We start from the raw sequence: 22990 nt of genomic DNA, 5'->3' as shown, positions 1-22990 counted from the left end.
ATGATGGTAGCCATTCTGACAGGACTGAGATGGAATCTCAGCACAGTTTTAATCAGCATTTCCCTGATGAGGAGGGATGTTGAACATTTTTTTAGATATTTATATGCCATCTGTGTTTCTTCTTTTGAGAACTCTCTATTTAGTTCCTTAACCCATTTTTAATTGGGTTGTTTGATTTATTATTATTTAATTATTTGAGTTATTTGACTATCCTAGATATTAATCCTCTATCAGATGTATAGCTGGCAAAGATTTTCTCCCATTCTTTAGGTTGCCTCTTTGCTCTATTCATAAGTATCTTTTGCTGTAAAAGAAAAAAAAAAATCTTTGTAATTTCATGAGGTCCCAAGCTGTTAATCTGTGGTTTTAGTGCCTGAGCAATTAGGGTTATATTCAGAAAGTCCTTGCCAAGGCCAATATGTTGAAGGGTTTCCCCTACTTTTCCTTCTAGCTGTTACAGAGTTTTAGGTCTGATATTGATTAAGGTCTTTGATCCATTTGGCCTTAATTCTTACGCGTGGAGAGAGATAAGGATCTATTTTCATCCTTCTGCAGATGCATATCCAGTTTTTCCAGCACCATTTGCTGAAGAGGCTGTCTTTTCTACAATGAGTATTTCTAGCATTTTTGTTCAAGATAAGGTGCTTTAGCTTCCTGGACTGACATCTGGGTCCTCTGTTTTGTTTCTTTGATCTGCATACCTGCTTTTGTGCCAATACCATGCTATTTTTGTTACTATAGCTCTGTAGTATAGGTAAAAATCAAGTTTGGTGATACCACCACAGCTTTATTTTTTTTTATTAGCAAAGTACTATTAAAAGATGTATTGCAGTAATACAATAACAGTTTATTAAACACTTGCATGACCCAAACTTGTTTCCAAGTCTCAGATCAAAGGGAACTTCCTGCTCTAAGGCACAGCGAGGAGATTCTGATACTCAGTTCTTTTAACAGCAGGACAGCAAGTGTTCTTTCCCAAAGTACACCTGGATCTTAACCAAATTCTGTCTACCATACCTGGTGACATAGCTTCCCCCATAAGCTACTCATGTCCAAAACTTTTCTTCATTATGTTCTAGTACATAAAAATGTCTTTGTAAGACCATGTAAAGCAGCCTACTTGGTGCCTGTAGGGTTTGATTATTACCTTGTTTCAATAAATCATTTTAAAATGGAAACTAAGACCAAGTCCTTTGGCTTTTTGTTTAAAGGAAAAATCATCAGCTTCATTTTTCAGAAAGCTGTTTACACTTGGCTTTGGCCACTTACATGAAAGGGTTAATGAGCAGCAAAAAGAGTAGAAAAAACAGTGGCTGAAATGTAGATTTACGAATATTTACAGGCGGATCCAGTGAAAAATAATGAAACCCAAATATTTCATCAGTGTGAGCCAGCATGTTGGTGTTCAAAGCCGTCAGTGTCAGACCACTTAACTTGACGTAAAGTGAAGTCCACATAAAGTGAGATACTAACAACAACAAAACATACCCTATCAATCCCTAAATTCCCCACATCCTTCTTTTGTTGCTCTAGATGTGCGTTTGTAGCTTCTAGATTTTGTGCTGTAGCTTCCTCTCACTCTAATATTTTCTAGACTCTGCTATCTGTGCATCCCACAAGTGGACAGGAAAATGCAAGCCCAAAAATCATGACACTAAGCTCTCGCAAAAGAGACCCAGGCTGAACGAGCCTGCAAGGGTTTGGAAAGCCTGTCCCAGCCTTATTTTTGTTCAAAATTGTTTTAGATAGAAGAGGATTATTGTGTGTGTGTGTGCTTCGAAATGAATTTTTGGATTGTTTTTTTCTGTTTGCATGAAGAATGCCATTGGAATTTTGATAGGGATCACACTAAATGTGTAGATTGCTTTTGATAAGATTGCCATTTTCACCATATTGATTTTTCCGATCCAAGAACAAGGGATGTTTACCATTTTCCCTAGTGTCTTCTGCAATTTCTCGCTTGAGTGTTTTAAAGTTTTCACTGTAGAGATCCTTCACTCCTTGGTTATGTTTATTCCAAGGTACTTTATTTTATTTATTTATTTATTTATTGATGCAGTTGTAAATGGGAGTGATTCTCTGATCTCATCCTCTGTGTGTTTGTTATTAGAATCTATGAAGACTACTGATTTCTGTGTGTGTGTTTTGTATCCTGTTTCATAGCTATAGATGTTTATCTTCTCTAGCAGTTTGCTAGTGGAGTCTTTAGGGTCCTTCATATGTAGAATCATGTCATCTGCAAATAATGATAACTTGATCTCTTCCTTTCCTTTGTATCCCTTTTATCTGTGTCTCTTGCCTTATTGCTATGGCTAAGACTTCCAGCACTATATTAAGTAAAAGTGGGGACAGTGGACACCCTTGTCTTGTTCCTGATTTTAGTGGAAAGGTTTCAAGTTTTTCTCCATTTAGTATTATGTTGGCTGTAGGCTTGTCATTAATAGCCTTTATTATGTTGAGATATGTTCCTTCTATTCCCAGTCTCTTTAGGACTTTTATCATGAAGGGATATTGGATTTTGTCAAATGCTTTTTGTGCATCTAATGAGATGGTCATATGATATTTGCCCTTCAGTCCATTTATATAATGTACTACATTTATCGATTTGCATATGTTGAACCATCCCTGCATCTCTGGTATAAAATGATCTTTCATGTATATTATTGTATTTTGTTTGCCAGTATTTTTTGAGAATTTTTGCATCTATGATCCTGAGGGAGATCTGTCTATAAGTTTCTTTTTTTGTTATATCTTTGCCTGGTTTTGGTATCAGGGTGATGCTGGCTTCGTAGAAGGAGTTTGGTAGGATTCCTTCTTTTTCTATTTTATGGAAGAGTTTAAGAAGCAAAGGTGTTAGTTCTTCCCTGAAGGTCTGGTAAAATTCACCAGTGAATCTACCTGTGCCTGGACTTTTTTTAGTTGGGAGATTTTTTTTTATATATATAACGGCTTGGATCTCCATACTTGTCATAGGTCTATTTAAGTGGTTAACCTCATCTTGATTTAATTTAGGTAGGTCATATAAATCAAGGAAATCATCCATTTCTTTCAGATTTTCAAACTTCAGTGGAGAATATGTTCTTATAGTAAGTCCCTATGATTTTTTAAATTTCTCTGGTATCTATTGTGATGGTACCTTTTTTACCTCTAATTTTATAAATTTGTGTCTCTTTCTTTTGGTCAGATTTGCTAAAGGTTTATTGATCTTGTTTATCCTTTCAAAGAATCAACTCTTTGTCTCATTGAGTTTTTTTGGATTTTTTTTTGTTTATTTTTCATTAATTTCTGCCCTGGTCTTTATTATTTCTTTATGTCTACAGATTTTCTGTTTGCCTTGTTCTTCTTTTTCTAAGGCCTTAAGATGAAGCATTAAGTTGTTTACTTGTGACCTTTGTGATTTCTTAATATAGGCACTTAAAGCTATAAATTTCCTTCTTAGAATTGCCTTCATTGTGTCCCAAAGGTTTTGATATGTTGTGCTCTCTTTATCATTTGACTGTATGAAGTTTTTGATTTCCTTCTTGATTTCTTCATTGACCCATTCATCATTTAGTAGTTTGTTTAGTTTCCATGATTTTGTGTATGCTCTATAGCCTTCCTTGCTGTTGATTTGTAGTTTGATTCCATTGTGATCAGATGGAGTGCAAGGAATTATTTCAGTTTTCCTGTATTCGTTAAGATTTGTTTTGTGTCCTAATATATGGTCTATTTTAGAGAATGTTTCATGTACTGCTGAAAAGAATGTGTATTCTGCAGCCTTTAGATGAAATTTCCTGTATATATCTGTTAGGTCCATTTGTTTTATGATCTCATTTAATCCAGATACATCTGTTTATTTTTTGCCAGGATGACCTGTCAGTTGATAAGAGTGGGGTGTTGATGTCACCCACTACCACTGTGTTTGGTGTTATCTGTGACCTTGGTTCTGATAGCATTTGTTTAATGAAGTTGGGAGCCCCCATATTAAGTGCATGTATGTTTAGGATTGTAATGTCCTCCTGTTGGAGTGTGCCTTTAATCAATATAAAGTGACCTTCCTTATCTTTCCTAACTAATGTTGGACTGAAGTCTACCTTGTCAGATCTTAGGATAGCAACCCATGCCTATTTTCTAGGCCCATTTGCTTGAAACACCATTTTCCAACCTTTCGCCCTAAGATAGTGTCCATCCTTTGTAGAAAGATGAGTTTCTTGGAGGCCACAAATTGTAGGATCCTACTTTTTTTTTCTTTAAGTTTTTTTTATTTCTCAATTTTTATTAACATTTTCCATGATTATAAAAAATATCCCATGGTAATACCCCCCCCCCCACTATCCCCGTTGAAATTCCATTCTCCATCATATCTCCTCCCCATCTCAATCAGCCTCTCTTTTATTTTGATGTCATGATCTTTTCCTTCTCTTATGATGGTCTTGTGTAGGTAGTGTCAGGCACTATGAGGTCATGGCTCAGGATCCTGCTTCTTAACCCAGTGTGCAAACCTATGTCTTTTGGTTGGGGCCTTGAGTCTGTTGATATTAGGAGTTATTATTGAAAGGTGTGTATTTATTTTTGCCATTTTTCTTGTTTTATAGTTCTTCCGGTTTTACCTTTGCTCTCTTGTATTAACTAGTATTTGAGTATGATTTGTTTTTTTTCAGGGTTCCTTATATATGTGCTTTTCTTTCTCTTCAGCCTAGAGGGTTCTTTCAAGTATTTTTTGTAGAGCTGGTTTTGTCTTCAAATATTCCTTTAGCCTGCTTTTCTTGTGGAATGTCCTTATTTCTCCATCTATTTGAATGGAGAGCTTTGCAGGGTAACTTAACCTTGGTTGACAGTTCTTATCTTTCAGAACTTGGGATATATCATTCCAAGCCCTTTTTATTTTATTTTATTTATTTATTTAGGTTTTTCGAGGTAGGGTCTCACTCTAGCCCAGGCTGACCTGGAATTAGCTGTGTAGTCTCAGGGTGGCCTTGAACTCAAAGCGATCCTCCTACCTATGCCTCCCAAGTGCTGGGATTAAAGGCATGCGCCACAACGCCCAGCCCTTCTGGCTTTTAAAGTTTGTTTTAAGTAATGTGCTGTGATCCTGATGGGCTTGCCTTTGTATGGTACTTAATTGTTCTCTCTAACTGCTTTCAACATATTTTCTTTGGTTTGCATGTTTGGTAGTTTAATTATAATATGGCAAGGAGAGGTTCTTTCTAGGTTTTGTCTGTTTGGTGTTCTAAAGGCTACCTGCATCTGTATTGGCATCTCTTTCCCAATTTGGGGGAGGTTTTCTTCTATGATTTTGTTGAAAACACCTACTATGCCTTTGGAGTGAAATTCTTCTCTTTTTACTATACCCTGAATTCTGTATTTGATCTTTTCATAGTGTCCAAAATATCTTGAACTTCCCATTCATACTTTCCCATTAGTTTGTTCTCTGTTTTTAGACTGTATTAGATCTGCCACCTCTTCTTCTAGTTGAGATATTCTGTACCCTCATTCATTCATTCTACTGGTGAGATTTTCCACGGAGTTTATTTGACTGACTGTTTGTCATTGCTAGTATTTCTGACTGGTTTTTCTTTATTATTCCTATTTCCTTATTCTTTCCTTGTATTTACCTCCTTATTTCATTAAATTGGTTTCCTCTGTCTTCTTTGGTTCCTTTGATTTCCTTGAGCATATTTATAATTTTTTTTTTTGAAATCTTTCTCAGGCATTTCCTCTAAATCACTCTCACTAGAGGTCATTTCTGATGGCTTTATACTTTGGGTGGGGGGAGTTATATTGTCTTGATTTTTCATGTTTCTTGTATTACAATGTAGAGTTTTTATATCTTAGATTCATTTAATGCTTGGATTTTCTAATTATCTGCAATATTATCAGATGTGTCAATCATTCTGATGTGTTAAATCTTCAGGGTAGGAGCTTATGGTGCTAAGTGGGTTCTTAAGACTCTCATAGTAACCATAAAAGTGACCCTAGGTGTTGGGTTTGCTGTCTATGAGTGTATTCTAGTGGGCTGGGTGGAACAAAATACTGGCATTAAAGTTTTCATAAACAATGTACACATTCAATGAAAAATTGCACAGAGTATTTATGCTCGAATAGGTATTATGACAAATAGATCCTCTGACAATGTCCCAGTCCCTAAGGATGTGTGTTGCCCTACACCCTTAACCTGGCAACTGGTTGGCTGAGATTTCTGGTCTGCAAAGGATTCTAAGGTCAGCTTGTGACCGAGACCCTTCCTCAACAAACAACAGAAGAAGAGATAAAGGCCCTATAAATCAGGAAGCAACAAATGACAAGCCCAAAATATAGCTCATTTACGAATGACAAATCTGAACATCCATCAGATATAATGTTATATTTTACCCTGACATGGAAGGTGCAATTAGCACTTCCAGTGCAAGCCTGTATATGAGGCTTATTTGGCACGTATTGACCTGGTGTCATCCCAGTTACCTTTTGGTATGGCTTTGGTCTCAGCTATGCTGCACGCCCACTTGGGTCCCTCTGTGCTTCCTCTGTGGGTTCAGGTAAGCTGGCTGGCATGGGCAGCGGGGAGGTCACTGCTGTGATAGCCTGTGCTGGGTGCTGTGTAGGTGAGTTCCTTTCCCCGGGTCTCCAATACTTGCTGGTGCTTAGCTGGTAGTGTGTGGAGGGGAGGCTGTGGATCGTGGCTGAAATTCTCCTGCTGGTCCTTGTGATCCTCTTCCTCATGTGCCACTTGGCTGTTCCCTGCCTTTCTCCCTTTACATTTCTTGACTTTGTGAGGAAGCTGGTGTGAGTGGAGAATTCCCACACCTGCTTTCCCTGAGGCTCAGGCTGAGCCTGGCGGCACTCGGACCTAGTACTATCCTTTCTGCCTGCTTCTGTGGCCTCTAGATGCTCTGTATCTCCCTTATTTCTCTTCTTTGATTGATACCTTCTTGAACACCTTAACTTTTTAGTACAACCGTGTATTTTGCTGGGGTTCTTTACTTTTTCTTCCCTTGGCTGCTTTGGCATGCCTCTTACACTGCCGTCTTAACTGGAAGTTGAAAACCTTTTTAAATGTTTTACTTATTTATTTGCAAGCAAACATACACATGCACATGGAATAGGTATTCCAAGGCCTCCAGCCTCTGCATTGCTTTGTGCATCTGGCTTTACTTGGGCACGGGGTAATTGAGCTCAGGTTGTTAGGCTTTGCAAGCAAGTACCTTAACCACTGAGCAATTTCTCCATCTCCAGAATCCAAAAACTTTTTGAGGCAAGTTTCTAATCATATAGAATCATATTTCCTAACTTGGGTATAAAGCATGTACACAGAATTTATGTTGTATAATATTTTTATAGTTTTTATCTTTCTACTTATTCATTGCTGGGCCACTTCTAGGTCCCCCCTCCTGTGTTATATTGAGATCTCTCCTCTCTGTTTTTCTTTCTATCTTAATACTTAGTTGTTTTGGGCTATTTAGACAATAGATCATCTTTTAACATTTTATTTTATTTATGTACTTGACACAGAGAGTGTGTGAGAATGGGCGTGACAGGGTCTGCAGCAAACAAACACCAGATGAATGCGCCACCGTGTGCATCTGGCTTATGTGGACCTGGAAAATCAAACCTAGGTCCTTAGGTTTCACAAGCATGCACCTTAACTGCTAAGCCATCCCTCCAGCCCAATAGATCATTTTTCTAAACATTGCATGCCTTTACATTTAATCTCCTGTGTTCTCTCTGGCCTGTGTCATGGTGATGTTAGCTGACAAGTCATCTTGATGCAGTATGTCATGACATTTCTTGAAAGTTTTTGGTTTTTTAAGTTTTCATATTTCCCTGTTAATGTTAGAACCATGTATCAATCTTCCAAAGCAACTTACTGGGATTTTCTCTCTCTGTGGTTTTATTGAATCTGTCCACCAATATGAAGAGAATAGCTGTAGTTTTGTTTGTTGGATATCAGGCATAGTCAACTGTATATAATCATATTCTTTGGTTATATTTCTTTAGGTAGTACTGAACATTGTTCTATCATAGTCTAAGTAGTTAAAACCAACTGATTATTTTGAGCCTTAGCTTTTAAATTTGTTTGGCCAAATCCAGCATTGCTTTAAGCAGAGCTATGGTGTCACCTTACTAAAGAAATACACTTAGGAGCCACGCCTTTAATCCCAGCACTCTGGAGGCAGAGGTAGGAGGATCACCATGAGTTTGGGCCATCCTGAGGCTACATAGTGAATTTCAGGTTAGCCTGAGCTACAGGAAGGCCCTCCCTGGAACAAATAAGAAATACATTTGTGAGGACCCAACCCAGTGCCCCATGTCTCACATTATAAGACTTAAGGGTCCCTTTCTGAAGTTTTGTAAGTGTACATACCTGCCCTCAACTACCTCTGGCTTTTTTCTTTTTTTAATATTTCATTTTTATTTATTTGAGAGAGGGTAAGAGGCAGAAAGAGAGAGAGAATGGGCATGCCAAGGCAAACAAACTCCAGATGCATGTGCCACCTTGTGCATCTGGCTTCTGTGGGTCCTAGGGAATCAAACTGAGGTACTTTGGCTTTGCAGACAAACACCTTAACCACTATGCCATCCCTCCAGCCTGGCTCTCTTTTTTTCTACCTCTGTCTTGGTCTTTTTCTGTCCATCTCTCTCTCCCTGCTGTGGACTATAAATTGAAGCATTTTTCTCTCCATTTAAACCTCTGTCCTGCCACTCATTATGGAGCACGCCTTTAATCCCAGCACTCAGGAGGCAGAAGTAGGAGAATCAATGTGAGTCTAAGGCCAGCCTGTTACTGCACAATGGCTTTCAGATCAGCTAAGGCTAGAGTGAGACCCAACCTCAAGACAAACAAACAAAAAACTAATTTCATTCAGATTTTTACATTTGGATCAAATACTACTATTCACAATAAGTCTTATTTTTGTGGAATATTTTTATTTTCATAATTTTGACCCTTCTCATAAAAGTATATGTTGTATGTCACTCTTTTTTGGGGGGGCGGGGGTCCTTTCAAGGTAGGATCTCTATCCCTGGCTGACCTGGAATTCACTATGTAGTCTCAGGATGGCCTCCACATCACAGTGATTCTCCTGTCTCTGTCTCCTGAGTGCTGGGATTAAAGGCATGTGTCACCATGCCGGACTTAGTAATTTTTATTAATAGAGTACCTTTTTATTTGTATTTTATAATTGGTCATCATATTAAATTTTATTTATGTATTTGGGATAGAGAGAAAGAGGCAGATGGAGAGAGAGAATGGGCACACCAGGACCTCTAGACACTGAAAACGAACTCCAGATAAATGTGCCACCTTGTGCATCTGGCTTCTATAGGTACTGGGGAATCAAACCTGGGTCCTTAGGCTTTACAGGCAAGCACCTTAACCACTAAGCCATCTCTCCAACCCTGATAATAATTTTAGATATTATAATATTTTAGGTTGCTTTTATAATTTGCTTTAGGTATACTGTGCATAGTATGTTAATCCTTATGTTTCATGCGATGGGCAAATTTTATTTCAGTTAAAAAATTCTTTTTAGAGAATTGGTACTTAGCTTTCCTTTGGTTCTCTGCTTAGAATTCTTTTGTGGCACTGAGAATGTAAAGTCCTGTGGTTTCTTTTAGTAGTGACTTAGCTTTTTAGATTTCTTCTCACAGACAACAGGCAATGGCTCACAACACTTTTTTTTAAAGAAACCATCCTGTCTTTCTCTTACTACATTTCTTTATATAGTGTTATGTTAATATTTTTAATGTTTTATGTCTGTTGTCTAGTACATTAGTTTACATGTATAAAACATGATACTGTTTTAGTTAGGTATGCTTTCCTTATAATTGATGATAAGCATTTGAATTTTGAGACTAGGCAGATTTCTTTTATAACCCATTTTAGGAATCAATCAAAGGCATACATTCAAAAAAAACCATTTCATGCAGAATTATGTTGAGACATGTTATATTTTAGCAGGAAATATTTTGTGGGTTCTTTTTTTTTTTTTTTTTTAAGAAAACCTTAATGAAATGATCAGAGTTTCTTGGTTACAACTTCAGAGGTTTTGTTGTTATTTTTGTCTCATATTAAAGTATGTTATAACTTAAAAAGAAATTGTTTTTCTGTTTTTATAGTTTTGGTAAGCAGATTGGAGGAAAAAGAGGATGTGATTGTCTTGTATTAGAGCCTTCAGAAATGATTGTGGTAAGAACTTTAAAGAATGCTGAATTGTTTTTTTGATATGCTTCAGTCTCCAGTTTAAATGTAGTAGACTTTAAGCACACATGAAGGTTTTCTTCCCCTGACCTTTGGAGATGTTTAGCATCAAGATCATCATCACTAAATTTTTATGATCCACTTTTGAAAGAATATGTAGTATGGTACATTTCTATATAAGATTCCACATTTGGTAATTTCTTCTACCTATACAACCAGGAAATGAAAGGAATTGCAAAACAGAACTGTGATTTTTAATTACTTGGGATGAGCTTTTCACATAGAATGTATTTAAGGAATAATTCTTTACCTTTTCTTCAGAGACCTTGGTAGTTGATACAACTTTAGATTATTTGACATTTTTAAAATTAAATTTTATTTTACTCTTATTCATGGGGGAGGATCGCCAGGGCCTTTGGCCTCTGTAAACAAACTCCAGATGCATGTACCACCTTGTGCCTCTGGCTTATGTGGGTCCTGAGACATCAAACCTTGGTTCTTTGGCTTTGCAGACAAGCACTTTAATCATTAAGCCACCTCTCCATCCCTATTTGACATTTTTTTTAAAGCCTTAAAAGAATCATAGCTCCCCTTTACCTTATTTGGAGATGACCAAATAGAAAATAGCATAAACTGAATGAACTCACTGTCCTACTACTGACATCTCATGGAGGTGATCTTGTCTTCTGATTGGATGAGAACAGCTACAAAATGAGGCTGAACTCTGAAGTATTTTATGTGAGGGCTCAAAGAAAATCTTGCTTTCCATGTTGCTGTTGTCAGATTGACATCTTTAAATAGCTTAACTCTTTCCTGAACTATATCATACACAACCATAAATGTATTGCTCTGAGTTTTATAAAACCTATTTTAATTTAAGCTCCTGAAAGTCAAAAATTATTTCTTAGTTTGTACAATACAATACTTCACCCTTATCATCAGGAGGACACATTCTAAGAACCCAAATGGATACCTAAAACAGATTGTACCACATCCTGTGTTCATTGTACTTTCTCCTATGCACATACACCTCTGATAAAGCTTCCTTTGTAGATTAGCTGTAACAGTGTACTGTACTAAAAGTGAGTGTGGTATCCTCCAATCCATAGTACTAACCCCTTTTGCTAAATATAACTGAAATAAAAGGAGGTTACTATTATGCCTAGGGTTACCTGCATATAAGTGAATGTTGCTTGAATTCAGTTTTGCTGAATGCATAGAATATTGTTTTATGCTTTTTAAAAATGTTTTATTTATTTATTTGAGAGCAACAGACACAGAGAGAAAGGTAGAGGGAGAGAAAGAGAGAGAGAATGGGTGTTTTATGCTTTTTTTAGTAGATATACCTAATACTAAGGCCTAAAATTTCTTTCTTTTAAATAATTGCATTAAAGGATAGGACAAGAAAACTGCTCAAGGCAGTATGGGGCTTTCTCATTTATGTATGCATTTCATATTTCTCAATCTGTTTGGGGAAAGAATAGTGCTTTAACTGCAGTCATCATCACTGGTGTTTACTGTATATAAATACCTAATGTGCTAGTTTTATATATAAGAAGGAAGAAAAGAGTCATAAATTCACTTTAAATACAAGATACCACAGGCTCATTTTACACTTTCCTTGCTCCTTTTCTCTAGAGAGACTTGGTTGCTTTTTTTGGAGTTAAGTGTGTAGAAATAAAAAACTAGTTGACAGTTGTGCTGATTGCCTCTAATTGTTCACTGAGTTAGATCTGGGGCCTCTTGCATGCTAGGCAAGCAATCTACCAGCTTGGCCAAGTTCCCAACCCTCGCCTTTTGAATATCCATGTTGACAACTCAGTGTTTGAATTTGGGTTGTTTTTTTTTTTTTTAAGGATATCCTTGTACTTCCTTATACTGAGTGAGAACCTTTTGACTTATTTTATCATCATATTAATTTACACATACAGTTGTTTAAGAATTGTTTGGGGCTAGAGAGATGGCTTAGTGTCTTAAGGTGTTTGCTTGCAAAGCCAAAGGACCTCCATTCAAATCCCCAGGACCCACATAAGCCAGATGCACAAGGGGGCACATGCATTTGGAATTGGTTTGCAGTGGCTGGAGGCCCTGGTGAGCCCATTCCCTCCTTCCCTCCCATCCCCCCCCCCAAATAAATCATTGAAAATAAAATTAGAAAGAAAAAAAGAATTGTTTGATAGTGCTAAGAAGTATTACTAACTTTAAGCCAGTCATGGTGCATGCCTACAATCCCAGAATTTAGAAGGTGGAAGCAGGAGGATCAGAAATTCAAGGCTAGCCCTTGTCTACATAGTGAGTTTGAGGCCAGCCTAATCTGATTTAAGCCATCTCAAAAGAACAGGCAGAGGAGGGCCAAGGAAATTACTAACTAGATTTGTAACATAAACTAATACATTTATTTTAAATGAGAAGAAAAGCATTACTAACTAGAATATTAACATACCAAAATGAACATATTTTAAAAGCACATTTTAATGCATACCCTATAGTTCTTTATCACCCATTTCCTTGTTAGTATATACAATAGTTTTATTACCTATCCACAAGGAAAGGAAGTATTTAGAAAATTTAAGACCCAGCAAAAAACACAGGAGCCAGGTTGAAGGGTATTTCACTGGCCAGACCCAGAATACTTGTAAAGTAATAGCGATAACTTCACATGTAATGCAGGTGCATTTAAAAGGTAAGAAAGCTCTCCTTGACAGTAGACAGTAAAGAAATGATTAGTTAGAAAATTCTTAAGCATAGTGAAACTTAGGGAACAGGTTTCAGTAGGGAACAGGTTAGATTATGTGTCTTGAGTATCCCCTACAGGTTATTTGTGGAGAGAAAATTTACTAAACTTCTGGTAGCAGAGCATACACATACAGAGATTCTACCATAATAGCAGTTATTTCTACTGCCGCCATCTGTCCACTAGGGGCTGTTACTGTGCTCCTGACATGATGCACTGCAAAGGACAAAACAACTTTATAAACATTGTGTAGACTTGAATCTGATTATAAGGAAATAGCAGACAAGTTAAATGAGAAGAAAACAGTCTACAAATTTATTACTGTCCTCTGAAGATCCCAAGGTCAGGAAGTAACATGGAACAGTTAAGGAAAAGGAAAATAAAAACAACAATACTTGCTTTTCTGTTAAGTCTTGAAAGGGCTGGAGAAAATTGTAAATAATGTTGGGTCAGCCAGTGAAATTGCACTATGGCCTGCAGATAGGATATATCAAATGCCCTGTTTTTGTTTTGTTTTGTTTTGTTTTGTTTTGTTTTGTTTTGTTTTGTTTACTGTACTGTGGTTTTATAAGATAGTGTCTGGCTTTTAGGAAATTCATGTTGGTATATTTCAGAGCCAAGTACAGTATGCGTCTAGTTTAATCTCAGATATTTCAGGAACAACTGTGTGTATAATATGTCAACAAAAGGTCACATCAGATGTAAACATTTATGGCTCATAATTTTAAATTGCAGAACTTCTGACAGTCAGCAGTAGTCAAGAAGTTTTATGAATTATTAAAGAAAATAATCCAGAACTGCAGAATTCTTCAAAATGTTTGAAGTAACTCTACTAGTTATTGGGAATACCTGTGGCCAAGCACCTCTGTGGTACTGTTTCCAGGCATGATAGATACCATGTGCCTGTATATCCAGCATTCAGAAGGCTGAGGCAGGAGGATTGCTGAGAGTTCAAGACTAGGTTGGGCTACAAAGTAAACTCTTGTCTCAAAAGAAAAAGGAAGAACTGGAGAGATGGCTCAGTGGTGAAAGGCACTTACCTGCGAAACCTGCTGTCTTAGGTTTGATTCCTCAGTACCCATTTAAAGCCCTATGCTCAAAGTGGCACATGCATCTGGAATGTTTTTTGTTTTTATCTTCCAGTAGTAGACAACCCTGGTGTGCCCATATTCATTCATACTTTCTCGCACTCATAGATGGATGGGTGGGTGGGTGGGTGGATAGGTAGATACAGTTTTTTAAAAGCAAAACAAAAGTAACCTTGTTTTAGAAAGACTATAAATTTATTAAACAGTGCACATTTTTTTATTTAGAATCATGCTTAGAAGATCTTTGTAACATGCTTTTCTTAGTTCTTGGTTTTAATTGAACTTAAAGTGTAACTTCTGGGTAGATGGAGACAGTGGCAGCCTGACCCTAGTGTTGTCTCCACTAGGACGGCGTCTTCTGATAGTGCAGAGCCCCCGAAAGGTAGAAGCCAGCACAGGTGTGGCATTCACGGCGTCCCTTGCCGTGTCCAAGCTGGCAAGCAGTCATAACCAAAGAGATGACCCAGGCAGGCTGCAGCCGGTATTAGGAAGGGCGTAGAGAAGTCAAAGCCCATCTACACTGCTGGGAATAAGAAATGCTGCAGCCGGTTTAGAAAATGTGTATGACAGCTCCTCAAACAATTGCAAATGACCCACTAGTTTCACACCTATATTTCCCTGCAAGAGAATAAGAAGTATGGCCACATAAAATGTTGTGTACACACACACACACACACACACACACACACACACACACACCCTACTTATAATAGCCAAAAGATAGAAATAGCCCAAATTTCTATCACTCACCTGGGGAAATTAATAGACCAAGTGCACTGGGTCCATATAATGAAATATTATTTAGCCATAAAAGAGGAAAATATTAGCAACTGCTATGGAATTGATGAACCTTGGAAAGTGCTATGCTAAGTGAAAGATGCCACACACAGAGGTCACTAAACTGTAATTTCATTTATATAAAATTTCAGAAGTCCAGGTCAGCCTGGACCAGAGTGAGACCCTACCTCGAAAAAACAAAAAAAAATAAAATTTTCAGAAGAGAGAAATCTGTAGGGTCTCAAAAGTGAGAACTGGTAGTTAACAGCTTCTATAGAAAGGGAAAGAGGATGAATACTAATATACATAGAGTTTTTAGCATGGGAAAGATGCTTTTGAATTAGATAGTGGTGATAGTTTGTACTATATATCAAAAGCCATTAAAGTCTACACTTTTTTTAGTGTTGGATTTTATGATATGTGAATTAGATCAATAAAAATTGCCAGTAAATAAAAGAAAACAGGGCAAAGAGAGCATCAAGGTGATGTGCCCACCAGAACATATACAGCGCTTCCTGAACACCAAAGATAAAGACTACACATTTATTTCAGAGAAATAAAAGTGAGAAATACATGGGTTGAAGACATGGCTTAGCGGTTAAGGCACTTGCCTGCAAAGCCTATGGACCAGGTTTAATTCCCGGTTATCCGTGTAAGCCAGATGCACAAGGGGGAGCATGCGTCTGGAGTTCATTTGCAGTAGCTGGAGGCCTTGGTGTGCCCATTGTGTCTATATGCACCCCCTCTCAAATAAATAATAAATTTAAAAATTATTTATAAATAATTTAAATTTTAAATAATTATTTTAAATTTATTAATTTTTAAAAATTATTTATTTGTTAGAGAAAGGGAGAGAATGGGCATGCCAGAGCCTCCAGCCCCTCTGAATGAACTCCAGACACATGTGCCATCACTATATTAGGCTTACATGGACTCTGAGGAATTGAACCTGGTCCTTAGGTTTCCCAGGCAAGTGCCTAAACCACACAGCAGTCTCTCCAGGCCCTTCCATTGCTTTTGTTCTCTTTTATAGTAAGTTCTTTCCCCGCTGTATTCTCTATGGCTGCAGTGATGTAGACTTAAATGAGTGTTGGTTGTGAAAGCAATGAAATGAAAGAAAAGGTGTTGTAGGACATAGTACAAAAAGAATTGACAACCTAACAATTGGCTGAATCAAAGCTTTGGAAGACAGGGGGAGCTAGAAATTGATTTTGTTGACTTTAATTCTCTTTTTTTAAAAAAATGCCAGCCTTATTGCTGCTGTTATGCATTCAGGTGAGCACCAAAGAATACATAAAATTTTGTTTCTACTTTTCAGCAATTTAGTAAAAATCATGACCATGATTGTATTTTTTGCTCAAATATGTGTGTAATTGGGCAGCTTGAAATTACACTAACTTAGAAATTGTAATTATTGGATGCATAGATGTAGTTAACAGCCTCATTTCTGGTAAGAAACTATACTTATATATATGTTTATGTGCGTAAGGCAGACAGCTTCCTGGAAGGAAAGTGGTCTCTAGGTCTTTGTAACAACAATGTCTCTCTGTTTTTTTTAACTCATGAGCGTTGTTCCATATAGATTTTTCTTGAGGCAGGTTGTTGACAGAAATAAATGAAGCTTTCTTATGAGCCTGTTAAGACTTTATAAACTGTCAATGAGATGAAAAAATTGGATGTTCAATCAGGAATATGAACATGTGTTTCAGGTAGAGAATTCCAAAGATAATGAAGATAGTTTTCTACAAAGAGAAATTCCTGCCCGACAGTCTCGGCGAAGGTTTCGGAAAATTAACTGTAAAGGAGAGCGCCAAACCATAACTGATGATGTGGACATTAGTAGCTATCTTTCTGTGAGTACACTTAATAATATTGCATGACTCTTCCTTAATTTTTATATACAGTATCTTTAGCTTTGGTATTACGAACACTTAGTTTCCATGTAAATGTTTGACACAGGTAAATACATTTTTTTTTTTTTTTTTGAAAAATGATTTATTTTGGCTTACAGACTTGAGGGGAAGCTCCATGATGGCAGGGAAAACGATGGTATGAGCAGAGGTTTGACATCACTCCCTGGCCAACATAAAGTGGACACTACAGGAACAGGAGAGTATACCAAACACTGACAAGGGTACACTGGTTATAACACCCATAGGCCCACCCCTAACAATATATTGCCTCCGGGAGGCATTAATTCCCAAATCTCCATCAGCTGGAATCTAGCATTCAGGAAACCTAAGTTGATGGGGGACACCAGAATCAAACCACCACGCAGATCTAACCTTTTCTGCTTGCCTCTTCTTTATTGCTTGGGGTAGCTTCTCAGTTTTACTACCTGTAAATACACAAGTTTTAAAAATACTTGTATTGACTGAATTGATTAGAATCTTCTTACTTGTAGGAATTTTGCTTTTGTTTTAGTTTAAATAGCAAAAAAGTGTTTGTATACAGTCTTTTTCGTAACTTTGTGGATTTTCTTGCCTTTATATTGCTTAAGTGTGATATAGATTAAAAGTCTGAGAACTCAGGTAACAGACTAAGAACTTTGTTCCCTAATATGCTATGACACATTCAGAAGAACGAACCCAGCCCTTGACCCCTGGTCTGTGGTTCTCGTTGTCATCATCTCTGTAATATATACTAGTACAGATACATGCAAGTGGTGAAGGTGTGTTTTCACCTGCAGATACTAGAAAGAGGAAGCAAATGAAACGTTCATTTTGTTAAAGCCAGAGAAAGTAAGCTATTTCTTCAGAAGTCTTTTAATATTGAAGTTCCAGATAACCTCTTTTTAGACTGAGAAGTAAGGAAATAGTAATCTAGGAATAAATCCATGTGCATTTTTGAAGGAAAAAGTTCCGTAGTTAACAGTTTTCCAAAATGTGTTTAAGTGGCAACATTAAAGGTAGGAGAGTTAATGTGCCCCAAAAAAACATGACAGGCGGGGTGGCGCATACCTTTAATCCCAGCACTCAGGAGGCAGAGGTGGTAGGAGGATCACCATGAGTTCAAGGCCACCCTGAGACTACATAGTGAATTACAGGTCAGCTGAGCTAGAGACCCTACCTCAAAAAAATAAAATAAAATAAAAAACCTTCACAGCAATATGTTTAGTTATTTTGCTTGTCAGAAATAATTGAATTTAAGACAACTTCTAAAGGTTTTTGTCACACTACCTGAATGCTTTCTCTTTCTGAAAATAAAATACTGATCTCAAAGTTTGCTATTGTGCTGGTCATGGTGGTGCACACCTTTAATCCCAGAACTCCTGAGGCAGAGGTAGGTGGATCGCCATGAGTTTTAGGCCATCCTGAGACCACATAGTGAATTCTAGGTCAGCCTAGGCTAGAGTGAGGCCCTACCTCAAAGAACTGAATTTTCTGAAAAATAAATCATGAGAAAAAAAATCACATTCAGGGTTACAAAACCAAAAAAAAAAACAAGTTTGCTACCACCACATTCAGAGCCACAAAATGTTCATTTCTAGTTTTTAAAACATATAATATCACTAATCTAAGCTGACTTGTTTTGCCTTTAAAACCAAAATATATAATGTTCTTTGATTTTTTTTTCTTTAAAAAAACTTTTTTGTTTTTGATTTTCATTTATTCATTTGCATGTGTGGGTTGTGGGCATGCCAGTGCCTCTTGCTGCTGCTTTTTGCATCCAGCTTATGTGGGTATGTGGGTGGCTTGGGAATTGAACCCAAGCCAGCAGCAGGTATGTCTTCAAATCAAATACCATGATGCCTACACCGTTGTTCTATTCTAGATTTCTTTGGCTGTTTAAGGTCTTTTGTGCTTCCATATGAATTTAACTATTCTAGTTTTGTGAAGAATATCATTGACATTTTGATAAGAATTACATTGGATTTGTAAATTCCTTTAGGTAATACGGAAATTAATGATAGTACTTCTAGTAAATGAACTTGGGCATTCTTTCCATTTTGTTAATATCTTCATTTTATTTCTGCAGTGTTTTGTTTTTCAAGGTAGAGTCTTGCTCTAGCCTAGGCTGACTTGGAATTCACTCTGTATTCTCAGGGTGGCCGCAAACTCACGGAGATCCTCCTTCCTCTGCCTCCAGAGTGCTGAGATTAAAGGCATGCACCACCATGCCTGGCTTTTTTCATTTTTTGTAATTTTAAATGTAGAAGCCTTTTACTTCCTTGGTTAGATTTATTCCTAGGTTTGTTTTTATTTTTGTGAAGGTCTATGAAGGAGCTTATTTTTGTTTTGTAACTCTGAATGTGATTTTTTTTTTCATGATTTCTTTTTCAGAAAATTCAGTTTGAGTATTTTAAAACATTACCGACTTCTTAATTCTTGCAAATTATCTAAATTTAGTTCTAATTGTCTTCTGATAGAGCCTCAGACTCTTCTGCACAAAGAATCATATCATCTGCACGTAGGGATGACTTGACTTTCTGCCAGTTTGTATTATATTGTCTTTTCTTTTCTTTGTTGTTGTTTTTTTAAGGCAACCCCAACAGACTGGCCTTTTTTTTTTTTTTAATGAGAGAGAATTGGTTCCTCAGGTCCTCCAGCCACTATAATCCAACTCCAGGTGCATGCACCACCTTGTACACCTATGTAATCTTGTGTGCATCTATAACCTTGTGTGCTTGCATCACCTTGTGTGTCTGCCTTATGTGGGATTTAGAGAGCTAAACATGGTCCTTAAGCTTTGTAGGCAAGTGCTTTAACCGCTAAGCCATCTCTCCAGCCCTGTTTTATTTTAGCTAATTTCCTTGACAAAAATTTCTTAAGAACAAAATCTCCATATTGACTAAGAGTTATGAGGGTACTATTTGTCTTATTTCAAGTCATAGAGGAAGTTCTTTCAGCAGTTCTCTTTCCAATATGATGGTGGCTGTGGGTCGGTCATAGAAAGCCTTGATTGTATTGAGGTATGATCCTTCCATATGTACTTTGGTCAGAGGTGGTGCTTGTGGTTTGGGGTGTTTTGTTTTCCCCCCGCTGCGTGTCATATTCTCCCAGGCTGACCTGGAACTCACTCTTGAGCAGCAGGCTGGCCTCAACTCATGGTGATCCTCGTACCTCTACCTCTGCCTCTGCCTCCCAAATGCTGGGATTAAAGGTGTGTGCCACCATGCCCAGCTGTTTATAGAGTTTGGGTTTGTTTTGTTTTGTTTTTTGGTTTTTTGAGGTAGGGTTTCATTCTAACTCAGGCTCTCCTGGAATTAGTCTCAGGGTGGACTCAAAATCACAGCAATCACCTCTGCCTCCCAAGTGCTGGGATTAAAAGTGTCCACCACCACGCCCGGCCATCTGTTTAGAGTTTTTGTCATGAACAACTGTTGACTTTTATCAGGTGCTTTTTATTTATTTATTTGAAAGCACAGTGAGAAAAGAGACACAGAGAATGGGTGTGGCAGGGCCTCTAGCCAGTGCAAATTAACTTTAGATACATGTGCCACTTTGTGCATCTGGCTTTATGCAGGTACCGGGGAATTGAACCCATGTCATTAGGCTTTGCAAGGAAGCACCTTAACTGCTGAGCCATCTCTCCAGTCCCTACTTGCATGTTGTTTTTTTTTTAAGACACTCACTATGTCCGTAGCCAAGGCTGGCTTGAAACATACAGTCCTCCTTCCTCAGCCTCCTAAGTGCTGAGATTCTTGATGTGTTCTGTACACTTGTCTCTGCTGTTATCATTAGTTTATATGGATTGAACCATACTTAGGTCCCTGAGACAAATCCAACTGAATTGTAGTGAATTATCTTTTTGATTGCTTTTGTATTTGGTGTGTGAGTATGCATACACATGTTCATGTATAGATGCACATGCCCCATGCATGTATTTGTCAAGGCCAGAGGAGAACACCAAGTGACCTCTTAATTGCTTTTCCGCCTTACTTCAGGCAGTGTGTCTCCCTGAACTGGGAGATACCATTTTTGGTCAGTCTGCCTGAAACCTGTGAGTACCATGGGTTCTTCCATCTCTGTTCCCCACTGGGTTTGCTGGTGTGTATGACTGTGCCCATGCTGCAGAGCAAATGCTCGTACCTGCTGAGCCATCTCTCCAGCCCCTGATTCACTAATAATTTTTATTATAACATTTTTGCATCTATGTTCATTAGGTGTTTGAATCTCTAGTGTCCTTTTTTGAAAACTTTTATTATATTTTATTTGTTTGAGAGAAAGAATGGGCACACCAGGGCCTTCAGCCACTGCAAACACCAGAATGATGCACCGCCTTGTGCATCTGGCTTATGTGAGTCCTGGGGAATTGAACCTGGGTCTTTTAGCTTCATAGGCAAGCACCTTAAACATTAAGCCATCTCTCCAGCCCTCTTATTCTTTTTGTTGTGAACCTGTTTAGTTTTGGCATCATAGTAATTCAGCCAAAGAATCAATGAATTCAGCATAGTCTTCTCTTTTGTTTTTATTCTTAGGATAGTTTCAAAAGAATTGGCATTAGTTCTTCAAAGGTTTGGTAAAATCAGCAGTAAGAGCATCTGGTTCTGGGCTTTACTTTTCTGGGTCCAGTCTTAATATTTGTTTTCATTCAGATACGTATTTCCCCCAGGTTTTCTAACTAGTTAGCAACCATTTTCTATGGTAATCTCTGGTGGTCCTTTGTATTTCTCATTTTTCATCTGATTTTATTTTATTCATGTATTTTTAGTCTTTTTTTTTCCTTGGTAAAGGTTTGTTGATTTTTATATGTGTTTTGTTATTTGCCGCACGTGCACATGGCTGCATGCGTGCCATAGCACACAAGTGGAGGTCAGAGAACAGTCTCAGGGTGTTGGTCCTCTCCTTCCTTGTTTGAAGACCAGACTGACTGGAGCACGAGGTAGGGGATTCTCTTGACTCGGCTTTCCATTCCCATAGGCCCATTGGGATTATAGATGTGTCTAGTTTTTTATGTGGTGCTAGAGATCCCAAGTCTCATTAGCAGTTACAGAACATACTTCTTAAACCACTGAATTTTGCAGCCCCAATTTTATCACATTTTATTGAGAATTTTAATCCCTGGATTTACTGTAATTTGATCATATTTCCTTCCAATTACTCTCTTTTGTTCTTTTTCTCCCTTCCCCCACCCAATTCCACTGAGCACCCCCATCATTCCAAGTAGTCCTTCTGTTTTGATGTCTCATTCTTTCTATCCTTCACCCTCTATGTAAAACTGTTAGTGGGCTCAAGATTGTACAGGTCTTGAGAGGTATCTACCACCACTGTGAGGTTATGAATGCACCAGTCAGTCTATGTCTGGGGGACAGTGCCACAAAGTACTACTTCTCACTCTGTGGCTCTTACATTCTTTCTGCCCCCTTTTCCACATATTCCTTGAGCCTCGGAGGGCATGATGAAGATGTCTCATTGAGTGTTCAGCTCTCAGCAGCCTCTTCTTTTCAGCTTTGATAAGCTTTGTGTCTCCTCAGTATCTACAGCCATCTCCATAGAGAATTCTGTAGCATGCAGTGAGAGAAGCACCTAACTTCTGGTAAAGTGATAGAAATGTGATAGAGATGACTTATCCAGTGCTAAACATGGGTCTTTCTTCAGCACCTCAATGAGTCTTAAGTCTCCCCAGTATTCACTGCCATCTGCAACACCGTGGGGAAAGGCAAAGGATGTACACTGGTGGGGAGGTGTCAGCAAGGATTTGCCCTTCAGAATCTGTCTGACCTCAGTATCCTAAAGGTGTAGGGGGGGAGTGCAAGTGCTAGAGTGGGGGCACAGAAGACTCTCCCAGTGTTACCTATTTTTTAAAAACTAATGATTGGGACTGGGGCAGTGATTTAAAGTTCAGAGAGCTTACCACTTAAGTATAAGAACCTAGGAGGGCCTGAGACTGCTTGAGTTGGACTCCCCCAGAGCCTACAATAAAAGGCTAGGGGGTATGGTCAAGTATGCCTGTAACCCTAGAGGGAGAGACCCCCATCCCAAGGTAGTACTTGACTGAGCTGTGGAGAAAAGTATTAAAAGCTCTCCTTGGAGGCTGGAGAGATGGCTTAGTGGCTAAGGCACTTGCCTGAGAAAGCTAAGGACCCAGGTTTGATTCCCCAGAACCCATGTAAGCCAGGTGCACATGGTGGCACATGCATCTGGATTTTGTTTGCAATGGCTGGAGACCCTGGTGTGCCCATATTCATTCATTTTCTCCTCCCCCCCCCCCCACAGGATCTTTTTAAAATTGGCTGTCAGTGTAACAGTCTGAAGTCAATACAGGTTTGGA

General features: G+C 38.1%; 1 protein-coding gene across 8 annotated transcripts in view; it reads left to right on the top strand.

Moving 5' to 3' along the window:
• Positions 1-22990, top strand: part of Rapgef6 (Rap guanine nucleotide exchange factor 6) — a 209664-nt gene that overhangs the window by 63162 nt on the left and 123512 nt on the right. For all 8 annotated transcript variants that reach the window (XM_004666588.2, XM_004666590.2, XM_004666586.2 and 5 more), the window contains exons 5-6: positions 10096-10165; positions 16486-16629. In XM_004666588.2, the coding sequence (XP_004666645.1) occupies positions 10096-10165; positions 16486-16629 (214 nt within the window). The remainder of the gene's footprint in view (positions 1-10095; positions 10166-16485; positions 16630-22990) is intronic.

This window comes from Jaculus jaculus, chromosome 6 (assembly GCF_020740685.1).
Source record: "Jaculus jaculus isolate mJacJac1 chromosome 6, mJacJac1.mat.Y.cur, whole genome shotgun sequence".
NCBI classification, from domain to species: domain Eukaryota; kingdom Metazoa; phylum Chordata; class Mammalia; order Rodentia; family Dipodidae; genus Jaculus; species Jaculus jaculus.
This window is presented reverse-complemented; position numbering and strand designations above follow the sequence as displayed.